Genomic DNA, 21,460 nt, shown 5'->3' on the forward strand with positions numbered 1-21,460 from the left:
CGGCAAAGTTGACGGCTCGAACGTACTTTTAAGGCTGACAGATTTCCAACAGTTGATCTTCTTCTTGCAAAGACATACTGGATTCACCCGGTTTATTGACAAATGGGTTGTGGATTCATTCCTTGTCAGTTTGTTGGTCTTTTGTGATTGGGGATTAGCGCTCGAACCCTTTTAAAAGCCAAGACAGGTGATTGTGTACTAGCTGGGAGAAAGAGCGCTCAGGCTGAGTCTCTTCCTAAAATCCTGCCAATGTTTGAAACATGTCAATTATGCCTCTGTTTACGCGTCGTCTCCACAAATCCAGTTTGGCTTTAACCCTCTCAGGCTCAAATTAAGTTTGTTGTTGCTAATGCACAACCAAGTCCTGCAGTGGTACTTCTGAGTAAAAAAAACTCATAAAATATGTATGTGGGGTAATCAGGTTGTTAGTTTTTAACTGTTGCAAATTGGCAAAGCCTGCCTCGAGAGGGTTAAATTCAGCTACCTTATCTGGCAACTTGAAGACAGTTTTCATTTTCCCCTAAAGGAACAGATTGAGTTCATTTCGTAGGCTGAATACATTGCATAAGTAAGCGAGTTTTGCAAACCACTCCTTGTCACTGAAATGTGCTGCCAGCGGTGACTTCTTTTCTGAGAAAAATCTCTGCAGCGGCTCTTGTAATGTACCAGAAGGTCATCCAGGTAGACCAGACACCATTGCCATGGGACACCAGCCAGCACACTGTCCATAATCCTCTCGAAGGTGGCAGGGGCGTTGCAAAGACCAAAGCTCAGGACTTTGAACTGCCATAGTCTCCTGTTGGTGCAGAAGGCTGTCTTCGGTCTGGACTCAGGGCACAGTTCCTGCCAGTAGCCACTTAGCAGGTCCAGGGTAGGACCAGGGTAGGACCAGGGTAGGTCCAGGCGTACTGCACGCCAGCCACCCAGGCAGCATAAGGTACACCGAGGTCTCCCACCTTAAACTGGAACATTCCCCTCCCTCTAATTGGGGCCAGGTCACCAGTCACAGTTCTAAGTTCCACATTACTTGGTTGCACAGCTCCAGTTGGGACGATATCAGGTCGGACCAGTGTTGCATTGGACCCCGTGTCCAGGAGGGCCATACAGGACACCCCTGCAATCGTCACCGGAACATGGCAAAAGTCACCAGCCTGGGTCCAGCCCACAGCAACGACTGCACTGGGTGGTAATGGAGGTGGTGTGGGGGTGTCGGTCTCCCTGGCCTTTGTACTCCCACCTACATGGTCCCTTGGCCACTTCCCGTGGCGTCCTGCGTTTTTATGTTCGCCGCAGCTTTCTGGGTGCCACCATGTTTGTTTACATCACGTGACAGCGCGCCATGCGACGACAACTCTGTCCCGCTGAAACCATGGTCATGGCGCGAAAAGATTAATCAATAGAAAAGAGTCTAGTCAAACCTGGAGAAAATCCAGCCTCACTTATGGATTTACACTATATTTACACTTTTACATTTACACTATAACACAGACAAATTTACATTTACACAAGAAAGATATGTACAAGTTATACATACACCTGCATACATACGGATACACCCATGCATACACACACGCACATACATACATACATACATACATATATGCATGCGTACATACACACACGTTTCCACATACACATTGAGTGTGTGTGTGTGTGTGTGTGTGTGTGTGGGGGGGGGGGGGGGGGGGGGGTAAATATTGCTACAATAAATACAGTTTAAAGAGGTAGGAATGTTGGTTGCATTAAAGTATACACAGATATACAGTTTATGAAAAAGGTGTAATGCCCATGGGTGTTTTATCCTCCAATCACGGTGGAGGTAGGGCATGTTTGACAGACTTCTATTGAGTCTGTTTGTCTTCATCTTGATGGACCTGTAGCGTTTACCAGAGGGGGGGGGGGGGGGGGGGGGGGGTACAGGTCTGCCAGTATAAATGTCTCTTAGGAGGATTAGTCCGGGTTCGTAGGGGTGCTTGAAATCCTTAAAAATGCTTGAATTTTAATGTTGTATTTTCAAGGTTTGAAAAGTGCTTGAATTTCAGATGTGGTGCTTAAAACTGTATTTCCTTCACCACAAATAATTGATTGAATCTGACAAATCTGATTGAATAGTTTTCTTATCAGATAGAGAAATAAAATGAGTCCCAAAATGTACAAGCAAAATTTCCCCGCCTGGGCTGCCTTGCGCCTCTGTCTGTTTCAACATGTGACCCCACCCCTCCCTCGGACAGTCGGTGATGAGTGCACTAACATACCTGTAGGTTGCTGTTTTAATGAGTGTTTGATGGAAAACGACAATGGTGGAGTTTGCGCTCTCTAGTCACATGATAGGTGAGTCCTAGTAAATAATTTTCCAGTACGTGTACATTACACGTGCTATTTTTTCAAAATTATGATTATTATTTTGCTAGCTATTAAACTCGCTGGAGAAATGATTGAAATGCACTGAGTGTGATGCAGTATGGCAGCGTTATTATGGAATATGTTGTGAACTTAGCTAACATTCCTTAGCAGTAATATGAGTTAATTTACTCAAGTGAAAGCTTTAAACATTAGCCCGATACATAACTAGCCAACTTAAGGCTTTCTGAGTAACCCTCTAGGGTCGACGGACCCAGAGTCTCCATTTCAACTTGGGTGGAACGTGCGGACTTCAAACTATATACCAGGTTTTAAATTGTGTTGATAGGCCACGTAAAACCGATGTTTTTTTTTTTTGGAATAAAACAGTGGCATTTACTCTAGGAAGAAACGGTAAAAACTGTGTTTTCTAGGGAGAGCGCTAGCAAACATGCTTTGCTTGTGAGTGAAAAAAGAAAAAGAAAAAACACTCCTTCCCTATTGGTCGAAAAATGTACCATGTCGACCAATCAAAAAATGATATGGCAATATGTGGCATTTGGTTGTTTGGGAAGAGGGGGAAGTTTTAGGAGTGACTGGCGAGAGAAAGTGAGTGAGCGAAAGAGAGAGAGAGTTTTGGTACGTGAGAGATTTGTGACGTTTACCGTGTTTGGAGTCTCAAGTTAGTGTGTTGTCTAGTGTAGTTATTGTGTAGTGTATTCGTTGTTTTGTTTTGTGTGTCAGTTCTACTAGTGAATGTCATAGTTGCTGCAAAAAAGCCACCAAAGGCAGATTGCAGTGTAAACGTTGTCCTCACATGGAAAACAGGAGTGACACACCTGCTGTCAGACCTGCAGGATTTATCCCTGCGCTGTTCTCATCTATGTTATAGTGGACACAAACTATTTTTTGGAGTTGCATAAATAATTTGTGTGCCTTCTTATTTGATGCAGAACACCTGATTGTTCTGTAAATTGTTTGAAATGGTTATATAAAAAACGTCTGAGCCTTGGCTGCATTTTTAGGTAAATAGTACCATATAACTTTGTTGTTGCAAAACTTGTGCATATTTTTTTAAAATGTACAATTTCTATTTGCATTTCAAGTTATGAAAATTATCTGTTAAACATGTTTGTGTTTCTACTCGTAATTTTGTCTGAATTTAGATAAATTGTGTATGCATGTAAAGTATGTCCAAACGAGAAAATAAGAGATTGGCAAGATAAACAGTTTTTAAGGTTGAGATATAGAGGCCAAATCAAAAGTAGTCAAAAACGGCCAATTATACCCTGGACCCCAGAGGGTTAGAGGCTAAAAGCAAAGTTGTCACCAAATACTGTTTATATTTGTGTGTATTGCTGCACTTTTTTAAAGTGTTAACTTGGTGCCTTTGGGTGAAATAATGGTAATATGATCCATATGGTCACAAAGAATAGCCACTTGTTTCTGTGCTACCAAAGTTCCCCGGCTTTCATTCAAAATGTGTTTATCGTCAGCACCTACACATTAAACTACTTAAACATTATTGTAAACGACCACGGCAGACCCAGTGGCATTTTAATCAGTCTTTATTAATACTTGACGGTTGCTGTCCAAAATACACACAGAGCTGCAGCTCTCCCGCTGCCAGCTCAACGTACCAACCACAATAACCACACGCAGTATTTAAGTAGGCGGGGCATGATTGCGGATGCCATGCAGGTGCGTCTGCCCTCCCTGCACGGCACCGCAAGCCACGCCCCACCACATACACCCATCGCCGACTGAGGCCGGGGAGCCATCCGGCCGAACCTACTCCCCACCCCCCGCGAGCGGGGGAGAGACCGCTCCACGTTCCCAGCTCCAGGTCCAGCGACAGGGGGGTGTGAGTTCAGGTGGTCGCCCGCTCCAGCGGCGCTGGCAAAGCTGGTCCGGAGGTCAGCCGCGTGGCAGGTGGTCACGGCTCACAGGTGACTGGGCCGACCTAAGATCAATTGGCGCGCCGGCCTCTGGTGGAGATGAGGCCGGTCTGGTGGAGATGAGGCCGGTCTGGTGAGCACGCCGCCCTCAGACTTGGCGGGGCCGCCACATAGCTTGCCCTCCGGCCGGGCAGGCGCAGACCTTCGCGCACCTCCTCAAACACCGGCATGTGCGCTCTCCCCGTGCTGACCTCCGGCTCGGGCTGGGCAGGTGGGTGAGCTGGTGGTGGGCCCAGCAGTTGCTCCACGTACCTCCTCCGGGGAGCAGGAATGGGCGCAGGCCCCTGCCGGGCACAAGTCCTCCCACCCGCGGAGTGGGGATGGGTGCAGCAACAGGCTGGTCCCTGGCTGGTCACAACCTGGGGGCCGGCACGGGCGCCTGAACAGCTCGGATCTCCTCCACCCCATTGCAGTTGGGGAGCGCCGCTGGGGGTGGTGGCGGTGTCGGGCAGGACCGGATCAGCGCCGCCAGGTGCTCCATCCTCTACAGGTGACGCTCAGTCTGGTCCTGCAGCTCTTCCCGCCGGCGGCGCCACATTGCTGCCTGCTCCTGCTGCGTGGCCACCAGCTCGGCCACCATTTGCACCAGCTCCTCCCTCTGCTGGCCCAGTCCTGGGTCTGCCGTGCCTCCCAGACCCAGTGGCATCTTAATCATTCTTTATAAATACTTGACGGTTGCTGTCCACAATACACACAGAGCTGCAGTTCTCCCGCTGCCAGCTCAATGTACCAACCACAACAACCACACGCAGGACCCACTACAGTATTTAAGTAGGCATGATTGCAGATGCCATGCAGGTGCGTCTGCCCTCCCTGCATGGCACCGCAAGCCACGCCCCGCCACAATTATAAATGGCTTCAAGCTCACACTGAGGCCTGTGGGGCACTATCAGCCACTGAGACAGTACACACATTTATATGTGTATTTGTATATGAATATTTCATACTTTAAGGCTGCCTGTTTATTTAAGGGAGATGAACAAAATACATTAGAATTGTACATAAACTTATCACAGGTGATAAATTCAATAGATTTTAAGTAGATGCTTGTGCATTCTTAAAGTCTGTCGAATTGAACTATGTGATCTGTTCAAAGCCTCTCCCAGTCAGTGCTGTTCTCCATGCCTGTCTGTCTGTACATGATGTTATTAGCACAGACACTTTAAAGGTGATCATTTAGGACTTCAGCAATAATACCGACAGCAATGTAGTTAGCAATAAAACAGTTTTATTGGGAATTAACTTAAAAAACAAACAAACAAACATCTGTCTCCTATTTCTTGTCACACAGGAAAGAAGCATCAATATCTGATGAGAAGACTTATTTATTTCTTTTTTGGGTTTTTTTCAACAGGAGAAGAATATCTCTAACAAGTTGATTTGTTCACATTTTCACATCTTAATTTTTAAGTGAAATGTGCATTTTGAGTTTTGCAGTATTTTTGTGTGGTGCATTTTTCTGTCTTAACAAAAGGGGAAGAAATGTGTTTAAGTTCACCTAGGATGATTTGTTTTAATTTTCACATTCTTACTGAGGTAATGCGAATTGAAACATGCATTCTTTTTTTTTTGGGGGGGGGGGCTGGAAAAGCTTGAAAAGGCATATGAACCCTGATTAGTGAGGTGCCAATTGCCTGCTCTGCTGCCTTCACCACGCGCTGCAGTTTCCTCTTGTCCTCCGCAGTGCAGCGGTTGAACCAGAGTGTGTAGCAGTAGGTCAGAAGACTCTCGATGGTGGAGCAGTAGAGGTTTACTAGCAGTCTCTGAGGTAACTGGGTCTGAGGCAGTTTCCTGAGAAAGTACAGCCTTTGTTGTGCTTTCCCTACCTGGTGGGAAATGTTTGCCGAGATGTGGACTCCGAGGAACTTAAAGCTTTCTACCCTTTCTACCTCCTCCCCACCAATGTAGAGGGTAGAGTGCTCAGATCGCTTTGTTCTTCTGAAGTTGATTACCATCTCCTTGGTCTTGGCTGTGTTCAGATGCAGGTTGTTGTTTTCACACCATTGCTTCAGATGCTGAACCTCTTCTCTGTAGGCTGATTCATTGTTGTTGTCGATCAGTCATATGATCGTGGTGTCATCAGCAAATTTTATAATGATGATACTGGTGTGGATTGGAGAACAGTCATGGGTGAAAAGTGAGTATAAGAGGGGACTGAGGACACACCCCTGTGGGACACCTACATTCAGAATGAAGGTGGAGGCGGTGTGTGCTCCCATTCTGAGTACAAATAGTTCTATTAAAAATACTCCAGTAAAAGCTGAAGTACTGATTCAACTTCTTAAGTAAAAGTGAAAAACTACAGGCATTGAAATGTACTGGAAGTAAGAAAGTAAAAATTAGCTTTTTGGAGTAGGTTTCTATTTCTGTGCAAAGCTAAGTGAACCTTGTGCTATATTAACATAATGATAAATTATATCAGTGATGGGGATACAAACTTTAGACTTTTCAAGACATGTTGAGGAGGTCATTTAGCCATTTAAATCAGCTGTGTTGGATCACGGACACATCTAAAACCTGCAGGACACCAGCCCTTGAGGCCGGTGTTGGACACCCCTGGTTTATGCTGTCTTTTGTCTAGATGGTACAAAGCTGGTATGAAGGTGGAATCTAAGCATCTTCAGCTAAAAATCATTAGAATCTTTGCTACACTTGATGTAACCTAACTCCCACCATGAAACCACAGCCACCGTGTGCCAGTCACACATTGTTCTTTACTTTAAACCCATCAAGGTACAACAAACTAACCAGTTTATCCTTTTATTTAGTATTTTCATGCAGCCTTTAAATAGCAGTCTGTCTACCTTAGTTTGAGTTACAACAAGTTTGCACAATATGAAAAAACATAATGTCACATATACAGATCTGAGTGCGTGTTTAGGATTTTCCACTCTGGCCTGGACCTGCGGTGTTCGCCCCTCTGGGGTGGAGCTTTGGAGACCACGCTTGCCTCGACCATCTGTTCCTCATCACCGATAATCAGCAGGTGTATTTAAGATCAGCATCCCCACCAGTTCTTTGCCAGTTTCTCAAGTACCTTGTGGTGGTAACAGGTCTCACAGTAATTCCTTGTTTTTGGGTTATGTTTACCTTGTTCTCCTCTCATTTCATGCAGTCATGCCATATTTCCATACCACACTTACCTTCCTTGCTCACCTCTGGACAGTGATCTCAAACTAAGGTTTTCTTCCAGTCTTGCACCACACTTCTCAGGATTTGCAACTACTCACCAACTTTGCCTGCCTGTCCTCCTGTCCAATGGCTCCGCTAACAAAATGGAACTTAGGTTGGGTATTGCATTTGCCCGGACATTCATTTGGAAAGACCCCCTTCTCTTAACTCAATCGCGTGCAAACCCAAGTAAGCCACAGTCCACACCAGTATTGCTCTCCCTTGTTCCAAATTGCTCATATCAGTAATCTCCCTCTCCTCTGTTTCAGTGCCTTTGTCCTCTGAGGCTTGCCATTACGCACAGACACTCCCCATGGCAGTTCCTGTGCTCACTGATTCATGTCATTGTAAAGAAAAAAATTGTGTAAAATCCTATTTTGCCTCCATTATTGTGTCTTGCACTTGGGACCACACTGCAATCTGGCCACCTGGCCGTGACACAGGCCAAATAACTGATTTAAAAACATGAGAACTTGCATGGATGCTTCAAATTTCCAGTTTATCAAATACCACTGAGCAGTTCTTATTTTTAAATCTAACTTCTCTTTTTCTGCTACTGTCCTGTCTTTCTTATTCATCTTTCTCCCTCTCTGAGTGAAGTTAGCTCTCTTTCTTTCCCTGTGAAATACAGCAGCTGGAATTTTAGCAACACACTGTGAGACAGACTGCACACAGTTTGTGTGTTTGCTGATGTTTGTTGTGCTGATAGAAATGCTGCATTTGAAATAACCTCCCACTTAAAAAAGTAACCCTCTTTATGCTCACTCCTCTTCAGTAGGGCTAGCTAGATGCTGAACTTACAACTTATGGACACCTGCAGTCATTCCAGTATTGTGGCAAAAACAAACAAACAAACAAAAGAACACAGTCTCACTTTTCACAACTGGCTTTGGTGCACATTATCTCTTTTTATGCAACATCCTATGGTGATAAACAAATGGGAGTGCCATTCATGTTTTACTGTTTAGGCTCCAAACAGTTTGATGTATCAAGACTCACGAAATAACTCGACTGAAATGCGTCATATTAAAAGTAATGAGCCTTTTTTAAAAATGTAAGGATTAGAAAGTACAGACATTTGTTTAAAAATGTAAGGAGTAAAAGTAGTCAGAAAAACTACTCAAGTAAAGTACAGTGTAAAGTACCAGGACCCAACACACCATTCTTCAAGTTTTTATTGATTTTGCACACATAACTTTCAAGGTTCAGCACCCACAACAACCAACTTTTCAGCTGGCTGCACACACCTCACTATAAGAAGGAAAAACCTCATTTGATCATCTCCACCTGTCCCTCCAGCCTCCCTGGCACCGCCCCTTGAGCTCACTGCACTGACCCGTCCTTTCAGCTGCGCCAGAGACCACACCTCCGCCACATACAGATACCTGAAAATTGTACTAAGTACAGTAACTAAGTATTTGTACTTTGTTACGTCTCAAATCTGAAGGCTAGACAGGTTCAGCTGTACCCCAAGCCTATGAAATGAGCCTATGCTTTTGATAAAGCATATAGTTAGAGCTGGACCAGAAGACCCTGAATGCTCCGTTGGTTATGCTGCAATAAGTGTAGGCTGCTGGGGAATTCCCAGGATGCACTGACTACTTCTTCTTCAGTCATCTTTTTTATTTGCTATGTGTTTATACAGCTCTCTGCTTTTAATTATTAGTTGCTATTAACTCCCTAGCTCTCTTCCACAGTGTGTCTTTGTCCAATCTTCCTCTCCCAGCCCCAATCAGTCATAACAGATGGCTGCCCTTCCCCGAGCCTGGTTCTGCTGGAGGCTTTTTCATGTTAAAAGGTAGTTTTTCCTTCCCAATGTCACCAAAGCACTTGGTTATATGGGGTCATATGATTGTTGGAGTTTTTACTGTTTCCTTTGTATTATTATAAGGTCTTTACCTTACAATATAAAGCACCTTGAGATCACTGTTATGATTTGGTGCTACATAAATAAAACTGAATTAAATTGAACTGAATTGAATATAATTGAATTAAAAAGACCTCAATGAGACTTTCACAATGAAAATTGTTGTACATGAATTATATATGCTTTCTCAATGTACATATTGCATGGTGGTGGAACTACAAGAATATTCATTGTGCCTTTATAGCAGATGATAAATGTAAAACTTGATAGTAACAACATACAAAAAGTAAACTCAGTTCTTTTGAGACCTAATTTTTTCACAGTATTGCCTAAGTCTGCCATACAAAAGCAATCTCAACTGAAATGTATTTTAGGCCCTGCCCCTACTCTTTCAATTTCCCTAATGGGTGGTGTGAAAGAATTACCAACACTGCATGCAAATAAAAAGGAATAGCAAAGCAATAAAACCTAATCACTAGGCTCAGGAATCAGGAAGCTGTCATGTGGTCATATTTGCTAACTATTTTTTTCTTACTTATTTTGGTGTATTCCTTTTCTTCTGCTTCATGTTCTTCTCTGTTTCCCTCCTCCTGTCAGTTACTTGGAAAGTTTCATTTGAATGGAATGCACAAGACTGGAGATGTGATTTTAGGAGGACTATTTCAAGTCCACTTTTTTTCAAGCATTCAGGACCTGTCTTTTACCTCACAGTCACAGCAGCCTGTTTGCCATGGGTAAGTCTGGGATGTATATCTGGGGAACAAAAAAAAAGAAGAACAAAAAACAAACAGACAGTGAAATCAATGGAAGGGAAATATGAGTAGTGTAATTTATATCTCTAAATTACACTTAAAAAATAGTAATGTTAAAAGATGCACATATATCTTGAGTAGTTCATATTCTTTATTTATTTTTTTCATTAAATATTACTATAATTACTTCTATTAAGTTATTTAGTCAGCATTTACAGAATCTTTGTAATATGTTTTCCATGTTTGCTATATTTTTAATAGTAATCTTTCTTGTTTCTTAGTTTTGATGTCTTAGGATTTAGGCAGGCACAAACCATGGCCTTTGCTATTGATGAAATCAACCGAAACTCCAACCTGCTACCTAATTTGACTCTGGGATACACTCTTTATGACAACTGCCTTGAACTTGGAATAGGATTCCGTGCAGCACTGTCATTAGCCAGTGGTCAAGAGGAGAAAATTATATTAAATAATAAATGTGCTGGAAATCCTCCAGTCATAGGGATTGTTGGTGATTCTTCCTCTACACGTTCTATTGCTATCTCCACTGTCTTAGGTTTGTACAGAGTGCCAATGGTAAGTTTTCTACTCATCTATGTAATAGTTCTTCTATTATTTAGATTTTATTGGAAATTTAATGTCACTTGTAAAAACACACTGCAAAAACAACTGACAAAGCTAAAGAAAACAAAGGCTTTTAGTAGTTCTAAAATATTCAGTCTGTATCTTTCACAGGTGAGTTATTTTGTCACATGTTCCTGCCTGAGTGACCGTCAAAAGTATCCATCCTTCTTTAGGACGATCCCAAGTGATGCTTTCCAGGTGAAAATATATCAGAAAAATTAAAATAGAAAGACTAAAGTGATTTTCAAGAAGAAAATTCCCATTTAACAACATAATACATAATGACATAAACATATTAAAATCATATTTTGTGTATATACAGCTATATTCTGTTTTGTTCTTGTATAGAGAACATAGCTAAATTGCTGTCAGTGGTGATGACCAAATACTGATATAAGTAAATGAATTTAATCTATATTCACTTAGGTACGTGCTATTATTCAGATCCTAAAACACTTTGGCTGGAGTTGGGCAGGTCTGCTTATCAGTGATGATGATTATGGACTTCACGCAGCAAGAGCCTTTCAATCTGAGCTGAGTCTGTCAGGTGGAGGTTGCCTGGCCTATGTTGAAGTTTTGCCCTGGGACAAAGACACAGATGAAATAAGGAGGATAGTGGATGTGATTAAAAAATCCACAGCTCGTGTGGTCATTGTCTTTGCACATGAGAGTCATATGATCAATCTTATGGAAGAGGTTTGGATTTTAAAACAATTTTGTTTTTACAAGTTACAAAAATCATGTATAATATCTTTGAACAAGTACAGATAAATAATCCCCTAAAGCTAGTCTAGGAGATAAGCAATTACTTTACTGACATTGTAATGTCATTAATATATCTGCAACTTACAATTTCACTTTATAAATTTGTTGTAATACAAATCACAGGTAGTGGCACACAATTTAACAGGGTTGCAGTGGATGGCCAGTGAAGCCTGGACAGCAGCTGCTGTTCTACAAATACCTCAACTTATGCCATACCTGGGTGGTACACTGGGTATTGCAATTCGTCGAGGAGAAATACAAGGGCTCAGGGAATTCCTGTTACAAGTACGTCCCAATCTACCCCACAGCACTAGCTACGGAAGAAGTATGGTGAGGGAACCCTTTACTGTGTGTACTTGCAAGAATTATATATTTTCATAATATATTTTCATTATTTGTGACAAACTGTTTTAAATATATTTCAGGTTACTCAGTTTTGGGAATTTACATTTCAGTGCAGATTTGCACCACCTCCAACAGGTTGGGTGGAAGGTGGAGGAGCAATATGCACTGGAAAAGAAGATCTAGAAAATGCAGACACTGAATTCTTGGAAATTTCCAACCTCCGGCCTGAGTACAATGTGTACAAAGCTGTTTATGCTCTGGCGTATTCCCTTGATGATATGCTGCAGTGCAAGCCAGGAAGAGGGTCTTTCAGTGGGGACAGCTGTGCCACATTACATACACTGAAACCATGGCAGGTGTGATATCAGTTTACACTCCACCGATGACCTAATTCTTTTACTCTATAATTACTTTCAGAACAGAATTTACACTGCAGGATTCAGTACAATGCCATGAGAAAATCTCTGCTGAAAATAGCTAAATGAATTTTCTGTACTCAGGACTGAAAGTAATGTTTAATGTCTTTAATTAATTAATAATAATAATTAACATATATAAATATACAAAATTTTTAGTGAAGTGACTTGTTTGATTTTGAGTCAGAATGTAATGAGTTCATATATACAAGTATAATAGATCTTATTTTATTATTAAGTAGCAGTTCCACACAAAACTAATGAATTTCATATACATTCCTTTGTAACAGCTTGTTTATCACTTGGAAAAGGTGAACTTCACCACTTCATTTGGTGATCAAGTGTCATTTGATGAGAATGGCGATGCATTACCAATTTACGATGTGATGAACTGGTTGTGGCTCCCTGATGGAAGCACTAAAGTTAAGAATGTGGGTGAGGTAAAGAGGTCAACTTTCAAAGGTGAAGAACTCATACTTGATGAAGACAAAATATTCTGGAATTTTGAATCCAAAAAGGTTATATATAATTTTTGTAGACTTATACTGTACATGTGATAAAAGTAAAATAACATTGTAAGATGTAAGATGTAATTTTTTTTAATGTAGCCACCTCGATCAGTATGTAGTGAGAGCTGTCCTCCTGGTACCCACATGGTGAGAAGGAAGGGGGAACCCATGTGCTGCTTTGATTGCATTCCTTGCTCTGAAGGAAAAATCACTAACACGAACGGTACATATTATTCTTTCTGCATGACATATTTGTTGTTCATAATAATGAAATATTTAATTTCATTATTATGAAAAATAATATGCATTTCACCAATGTTCCCTTTTGTATCAGACTCCTTGGAGTGTACGAGTTGTCCAGAGGATTTTTGGTCAAACCCCAAGCGTGACCACTGTATTCCAAAGCAGACAGAGTTTCTCTCCTACCATGAGCCTCTGGGTATTTGCTTGACAGCAACCTCATTACTGGGCACATTTGTATGTGCTGTTGTTCTAGGGATCTTCATCTACCATCGCAGAACACCCATAGTGCGTGCCAACAATTCAGAACTTAGTTTCCAGCTATTACTGTCACTCAAGTTGTGTTTTCTGTGTTCACTGCTGTTCATTGGACGACCCAGGCTTTGGACATGCCAACTCAGACATGCAGCATTTGGGATCAGCTTTGTGCTGTGTGTCTCATGCATCCTGGTAAAAACCATGGTTGTTCTGGCTGTTTTCAAAGCCTCCAAGCCAGGAGGGGGAACCAGTCTGAAGTGGTTTGGTGCAATGCAACAGAGAGGAACAGTTTTGTTTCTTACATCTATTCAGGCAGCCATCTGTACTACCTGGCTTGTCTCTTCCTCTCCAACTCCACATAAGAACACCTTATACCACAATGATAAGATCATTTATGAGTGTGCAGTTGGGTCCACTGTTGGTTTTGCAGTGTTATTGGGTTATATTGGCTTGCTGGCTTTCCTCAGTTTTCTAATTGCATTCCTGGTGAGGAATCTCCCCGACAGTTTTAATGAGGCCAAGCTCATCACATTCAGCATGCTGATCTTCTGTGCTGTGTGGGTGGCCTTTGTTCCTGCTTATATCAGTTCACCAGGAAAACTTGCAGATGCAGTGGAGGTATTTGCCATCTTGGCTTCAAGTTTTGGACTCTTGATCACACTGTTTGGACCCAAATGTTACATGATCCTGTTGAGACCAGAGATGAACACAAAGAAAGCTGTTATGGGCCGTGGCATTGAGTCATAAAAAAGTCTATTTCAATAGAAAGAAGAAGTAATTATTTCTTTTTCATGCAGACAGAAAAACAAATAAATAAAATGATACACATAAATAAGATAACATTCCTTTTAAATCTCTGTGCTGATGTTACATGACTGCAAATGTACAAAATTATGTTTTCCAGGCGGCTTTCTTTTTTTTTTTCAACATGTAGTTGAAGTACAAAGTAATCATAGTGAAACTTACATACTTTGCATGTAAGTAATATTGACTCCATGATGTATTGAAATTTAACCTCAATTTAAAGGCACTGATTTTTTACTTTATTTAATAGGGAAAAAAACAATATTGTTCCCATAAATGTACAATAATTAGTGTTCAATTACATCTTCCAACAAATCTCTGTATTCTGAACATTCATGAAATCGAATTAATCCAGTTAAAATATATAAGCACAGGCTCCAGTTTGTGGAAGTCATACTATTGGTATCATCTTGAATACAGTTGACATTGTCTTTCGGCTAGTTGCATTTTATGTATATTGCTAGAGACCAGCACACCAAAGGAGCAGGAGACAATAACTCAAAAATCTCTGGTTAGGATTGAGGCAAATTTTAATTCATATCCATATCTGTGACCAAACAAATTGTATTGATCAATTCGCATTGTTCACTTCAAAGATCCGGCTCTAAGAGCCATTTCGTTCACGACTGACCCATCACTACTCACGATAAGGAGCTGGCTCGCGTCGTTCACGTCAAAGATCCGGCTCTAAGAGCCATTTCGTTCGCGACCGACACATCACTAATACATTCTTTGTGTTTACTCTACATTTACTTCTCTATATTGCATAAATGTCAGTTACAAGCTTAAATGTAAAACAAGTTGAAAAAATGTAATTGCAACCAGGCTATTGATCAAGTAACTGCAATTAATCGCATAATTACAGAAAATTGAAAATTGAGATTAATTAGTTAAATTTTTTTAATCTAATAAAAGCACTAATTATTATTACTAATATAGATTACTAAATATCTACTACATTAAAAATACCTATTCATTGTTAGCTGATAATAACAAGTGGTTGAGAAATTTTTCAAATCACTTCCTTATGAAGACAATAAGGTTGGGCAATTGGACAAATATATCGACTATTGACAAACCGTTACCATTTCTAACAAGAAAATGCGGTGCGGTCGCGTTACTATTTTTCAACAAACAGACGGCTGAAGCTGTGTTCAGCTTACCGCATCTTATGTCTGTTGGACGGAAGGAGCTGTAAGTAATCTGGGCGCTACAGCTTTAAGCACCTTCACACTCTCCCGCGGGTGGCAATCAGCTAGAGCTAAGGGGGCAAAACAATCGCATGAGTGCTACAGTTTGGCTGAGGAAGAATATAGCAGTCATGGTAAGCCAATCACATGACCACTTTAAGATGACAAAGCAACAAGGTGATATATACCAGTTTTTAAATTGTGTTGATAGGCCACATAAAACCAGAGTCATGATAAACAATATATATGTGGTGTTTTTCCTGAATAGTTTCGCCACGTTTACTGTCTAAGGACAGAGCTAGCAAGCACTCTCTGCTTATGACCAAAAAAAACAAAACAAAAAACAGCCCGTTCATTTTGGTGAAAGATGTACCATGTCAGCCAATATAAAAAATGATATGGCAACATAACATTTGGTTGTTTAGGAAGAGGGGGAAGTTTTAGGAGTGACAGTGAGAGAGAGAGAGAAAGAAAGACCGCAGAAAAGAGTTTTGAGATGTGAGAGATTTGTGACGTCTAGCATGTTTGGAGTGTGTTGTCTGTGTTGTCTTGTGTAGTTAATGTGTGGTGTTGTAGATAGTTTTGTGTTGTGTGCCAGAACAATGAGGCGACTGCTGAATGAAAACAGGATGAGTGATACACCTGCTGCTGTTAGACCTGCAGGTATCAGGCTTGTTATTATCCTTTATAGTAGACAGAAATTAGTTTTTTGGAGTGGCACAAATAATTTGTGTGGCATCTTATTGAATGCAGAACACCTGATTGCTATGTAAATAGTTTGAAATGTTTTTTTTTTTTTTTAAAAAAAGGATAAAAGGTAAATGGCTGCAAATAACTTTGTTGTTTGCAAAACTTGTGCATAGGTTTTTAAATTGACAATTTATATTTACATTTAAAATTATGAAATATGATTCAATAAGCATGTTTGTGGTTGTTACAGTAAAAAAATATAACTTTCTACTCAGATTTTATGTTTTTTGTCTGATTTTAGATCAATTGTGTTAATACAGTATGTCAAAATGACAACATAACTGTAAATTCAGACACGGGAGGTTGTGCTGAAAAGAATGATACCAAACAAGGCAAACAAGTAAATAATTTTTAAAGGTGAAATGTAGAGGTAAAATCAAAAGTAGTGAAAAATGGCCAAGTATACCCTGGACCCCAGAGGGTTAAACATTTTTTTTAAGGTAACACAATAGTTACTTTTCAAATAATTAATTACTTCTAGAATATTGTAACTCAGTTACTAACTCAGTTACCTTTTTGAAGAAGTAACTAGTAACTATAATTAATTACTTTTTCAAATAACTTGCCCAACACTGCCCATGAGTAAATTTGCTAATAATGTTGGTTGAAGCTACAGAAAAATTATAGCTCTGTTTTAACGGCACCCTCTTCAGAGTGCAAATGCAGTGATTCATCTACTCAAACCCATAACAGAAAGAAAGAAAGACAGTAGCCTATGTTCAGAAAAAAACAAAAACATTGTATTTAAATTAAAAAAAAGACAATGGTATGGAGGGAAACAAAGAGAAACTGGCTTCTTTTTTCCACTATGATATATATATATATATATATATATATATATATATATATATATATATATATTTACAGGCCGCTCAAGTGTTTATCTGTCTTACACTCTTGACCAAACACAAAGTACAAAATTTAAAAAAAAGTAAGTTAAAAATCAAAATGTCTTTTCCAGTGAACATTAAACAAAAATCTCAGATAGAAAGTTAAGTCTTTTGTGTGATTTGGCGCGTAATCCAAAAAGTAGCTGTATTGTAACTGAAACAAACAATAAAAGAAGGTAAAATATTCCCTCCACACAAAACGTATATAAATTCCAAATGCACAAGTCAGTCCATGCAGGATTACATTGCTCCGCCCATCAAAATGTCACCTGCGTGAATATATTGCCTATTGTCATTTATTAGACTGACGATTCTGGGTTGGAAATTTGGGTTGGGTTGGACCACTGTTAATTCTATGAGTGGTTTCAGTCTCGGTAGAAACAGTCTCAGACACACAGAAAACATTCATAACATCACTGTCCTTGACAGATCTGTTGACAAATGGATTTGGACCAATAACACTTACTGAATTAGTAGGATGGGTCATGGTGTACTCAGATGCTAAACATACAGGCTCGATTAAGCCCTATCCGTCAGAGATTGGTTCAGGGCCTACATGCACCAAAACATCTGTGGTGTTCAAACTACAATTGTCAACTTGACAGCGATGTAATTCAAAATAATTCTGTTTCAAATTAACATGATAAATATCTAAATGAACAAAGGAAACACTGGTGAGTTCAGAATAAGCGTGGTTATTTGGTGGTTCAACTAACAAAGAGACAGATAATTCAGGTCCTGATCTGGGTATTAACCAAACCAACCTTGGCGAAGTGTTCCACGCATGTCCTATCAGCATGAGGCCACAGGACAGACCCCAGACACAATACAGAGATTATTTACCTTTGGGGAAAATGATTACTAGATTCACTGCTAAAATTAAGTTTCCTCAGTCCCAAAGCAATGAATATTTTCATATTTTTTGTTAGTTTGATTTTAAAAGAGAGAAACAGACTATCAACCAAAAGTCCAGAAAACACAAGGAAATTTGAGGAAATTTGACTCTAAATCCTTTAGGTTCAGAGGTTTCAACTTTCTCCACATTTTCTCTAGAACTTAGGTCTGGAGAGTGGCTAAGACACTTCATGACTTTAACCCTCTAGAGTCAACAGATGTGCCCATGGACCACATCCTAATTATCAGAAAAACAGCCCCAAAACACACACACACACACACACACAAACACACACACACACAGCCATGCTTGAATGTGGGGATGGTAATCAGTATCAGTACCAGGCTTCAGTATCCCCACAGATGAGCTAGAGAAGATGGCTGGGAAAAGGGAGGGTCTTATTTTCTATGCTGAAACTGTTGCGCCCAATCTTTGCTTCTGACAAAAATTGGATAGTTGGCTGGATGGTGCTCTATGTCAAAGGACAGTTACATATCTTCAGTACTCCAGTGCTGGCTATTCCAGGAACTGTTTTACGAGTTTCACGTTTCATAAGTCAAATTTATATATATATATATATATATATATATATATATACATATACAGTGGGGCAAAAAAGTATTTAGTCAGCCACCGATTGTGCAAGTTCCCCCACTTAAAATGATGACAGAGGTCAGTAATTTGCACCAGAGGTACACTTCAACTGTGAGAGACAGAATGTGAAAAAAAAAATCCATGAATTCACATGGTAGGATTTGTAAAGAATTTATTCGTAAATCAGGGTGGAAAATAAGTATTTGGTCACCTCAAACAAGGAAAATCCCTGGCTCTCACAGACCTGTAACGTCTTCTGTAAGAAGCTTTTCTGTCCCCCACTCGTTACCTGTATGAATGGCACCTGTTTGACCTCATCATCTGTATAAAAGACACCTGTCCACAGCCTCAACCAGTCAGACTCCAAACTCCGCCATGGCCAAGACCAAAGAGCTTTCGAAGGACACCAGGAAAAGAATTGTAGACCTGCACCAGACTGGGAAGAGTGAATCTACAATAGGCAAGCAGCTTGGTGTGAAAAAATCAACTGTGGGAGCAATCATCAGAAAATGGAAGACATACAAGACCACTGATAATCTCCCTCGATCTGGGGCTCCACGCAAGATCTCATCCCGTGGGGTCAAAATGATCATGAGAACGGTGAGCAAAGATCCCAGAACCACACGGGGGGACCTGGTGAATGACCTGCAGAGAGCTGGGACCAAAGTAACAAAGGTCACCATCAGTAACACACTACAACGGCAGGGAATCAAATCCCGCAGTGCTAGACGTGTTCCGCTGCTGAAGCCAGTGCATGTCCAGGCCCGTCTGAAGTTTGCCAGAGAGCACATGGATGATACAGCAGAGGATTGGGAGAATGTCATGTGGTCAGATGAAACCAAAGTAGAACTTTTTGGTATAAACTCAACTCGTCGTGTTTGGAGGAAGAAGAATACTGAGTTGCATCCCAAGAACACCATACCTACTGTGAAGCATGGGGGTGGAAACATCATGCTATGGGGCTGTTTTTCTGCCAAGGGGACAGGACGACTGATCCGTGTTAAGGACAGAATGAATGGGGCCAAGTATCGTGAGATTTTGAGCCAAAACCTCCTTCCATCAGTGAGAACTTTGAAGATGAAACAAGGCTGGGTCTTCCAACATGACAATGATCCAAAACACACCGCCCGGGCAACAAAGGAGTGGCTCCGTAAGAAGCATTTGAAAGTCCTGGAGTGGCCTAGCCAGTCTCCAGACCTCAACCCCATAGAAAATCTGTGGCGGGAGTTGAAAGTCCGTGTTGCTCGGCGACAGCCCCAAAACATCACTGCTCTTGAGAAGATCTGCATGGAGGAATGGGCCAAAATACCAGCTACTGTGTGTGCAAACCTGGTAAAGACCTATAGTAAACGTTTGACCTCTGTTATTGCCAACAAAGGTTATGTTACAAAGTATTGAGTTGTATTTTTGTTATTGACCAAATACTTATTTTCCACCCTGATTTACAAATAAATTCTTTACAAATCCTACCATGTGAATTCATGGATTTTTTTTTTTCACATTCTGTCTCTCACAGTTGAAGTGTACCTCTGGTGCAAATTACTGACCTCTGTCATCATTTTAAGTGGGGGAACTTGCACAATCGGTGGCTGACTAAATACTTTTTTGCCCCACTGTGTATATGTGTGTATATGTGTATATATATTATATATATATATATATATATATATATATACGACACATCAAAACAAACGGTAGTAAAAGTACGGGATGAGACATCATAGGCAACAGTTTTACTCTGTGATGATTAGCTTACCCCTGTGCCAGTCCTGAGTTTCCCTGCTGCCAGCTCATCAAAACAATTTCTTGTGTATGTTCTGACTCCTGCTTAAACTGGGCTTTCTTTGTCTAAGCTTGTCCTCATAGCTTTGGTTTCTGTGCCTGAGCTGGCCCAGTATATATTGAAATACAGCAGTCCACAATATGTGGTTTGGTGCTGCAGTCTCACATCCCCACATCCTTTCCAGCTCCAGAAAGTGAGCCGCCTGACATCATAATGATGCCTTTTACTGGACCTTTCTACTGCCGTGACTCGAGAAACACTGCTCTCTCCACTGGCAATTTGAAAAGAGAGTCTTGCCTCCTCAGCTTAAAAATGAGACACCAGAAGGGTTCACTCTGATTTCTAGTCCTCTGGGCCACTTCATCTGTAACCATGTGCCCTGCCTTGTTGTTGCCAGTCTTTGCCTAAATCACCACCTTGGCTGACTGAGTGCATCTGGTTTGGCTTTAGATGGGCTTTCATTTCCACTACTGAACAACTGCTCGACTTCCAGAGAGGTTTCTTAGCCCAGTTTTGCCTACAGGCTGTGCCCCTGAACTTGGTCATCCTTTGGACTAGCCCTCAATTCTGCTTTGCCCTCAGGAGACTCTTCCACATCAACTAACTTTTCCAGTTTCCTCTTGCCCTTTGCAGTCAGCTTCCTACCCATGCACTGGGTTTTTTGATGCCCTCAACTGTTTTATTTTCTGTTTCAACTCAGTTTTAGAGTTGAAGCTTTTAATATGGCCTTTTTGAACACAAACCTGTAACAGTCCCTGTTCAGCCGCCAGTTTGTAACAGCAGTCTGCCGAGGAAGAAGCGGCTAGCAGGTAGGGGTGGGCGATATAAACGATATACGATAGAAACAATATAAATTTGGCCAACGATAGAGAGTTTGACTATACCGCTCTACCGCGATAGCGCATGTTGATGATGTCATCAAGCTGCGCCTGTTTTGGCCAAAAGCATCGCAGCGGCTACAACCATTATCATCTGCAAATTATGCCGGGCGACAGTCATAGCAAAGAGATGAAGCACTTTTGAAATATGGGGAAAGACAAAAACTGCGCTTCCTCCACTTTCGTAATATTGGTTCATTAATGTTGAATTCTCTCGCAGCTGTTCTATTCCCATGTTGTTGCAGTATATTAATAACTAACCTCGTATTGTGGATGAATAATCTCAGTTGTTCTCCTGACTGAAGTTTGCCCCGTGTATAGCATCCTGCTATGCGATTGCATTTGTCCCTGACCACCAGAATCTGTCACGTTAACTTTTGTCGAGTGGAAAAAAAGTTGGCGTTCATCCTCCAGCTTCACTGTGCTAATGT

General features: G+C 41.0%; 1 protein-coding gene and 1 pseudogene across 2 annotated transcripts; one reads left to right on the forward strand and one right to left on the reverse strand.

The window, feature by feature from the left end:
• Positions 1 to 4,005: 4,005 nt before the first annotated feature.
• LOC148098925 (uncharacterized) lies at positions 4,006 to 4,706 on the reverse strand (annotated as a pseudogene).
• Positions 4,707 to 9,960: 5,254 nt separating this feature from the next.
• On the forward strand, positions 9,961 to 13,992 carry LOC148098926 (extracellular calcium-sensing receptor-like). 2 transcript variants are annotated; one of them, XM_087851583.1, is made up of 9 exons: positions 9,961 to 10,070; positions 10,370 to 10,664; positions 10,824 to 10,910; positions 11,139 to 11,408; positions 11,601 to 11,807; positions 11,903 to 12,178; positions 12,529 to 12,756; positions 12,847 to 12,970; positions 13,082 to 13,992. In XM_087851583.1, exons 1-9 carry the CDS (start codon positions 9,961 to 9,963, stop codon positions 13,990 to 13,992), a joined length of 2,508 nt encoding a protein of 835 aa, XP_087707709.1. The 2 variants fall into 2 exon arrangements, with proteins under 2 accessions (XP_087707709.1, XP_087707710.1); XM_087851584.1 differs by having other exon boundaries at positions 11,912 to 12,178.
• Positions 13,993 to 21,460: the final 7,468 nt, after the last annotated feature.

This window comes from Neolamprologus brichardi, chromosome 14, assembly GCF_056152115.1.
Source record: "Neolamprologus brichardi isolate AB-2024 chromosome 14, ASM5615211v1, whole genome shotgun sequence".
Classification (NCBI taxonomy): Eukaryota; Metazoa; Chordata; class Actinopteri; order Cichliformes; family Cichlidae; genus Neolamprologus; species Neolamprologus brichardi.

Bases quoted from the DNA above. Each gene is read 5' to 3' on its own strand.
- LOC148098926 (XM_087851583.1), top strand. From the start codon at position 9,961: ATGCACAAGACTGGAGATGTGATTTTAGGAGGACTATTTCAAGTCCAC. The intron at 10,071-10,369 runs GTAAGTCTGGGA...CTTGTTTCTTAG, and splicing joins CAGCAGCCTGTTTGCCATGG to TTTTGATGTCTTAGGATTTA. The intron at 10,665-10,823 runs GTAAGTTTTCTA...TATCTTTCACAG, and splicing joins GTTTGTACAGAGTGCCAATG to GTGAGTTATTTTGTCACATG.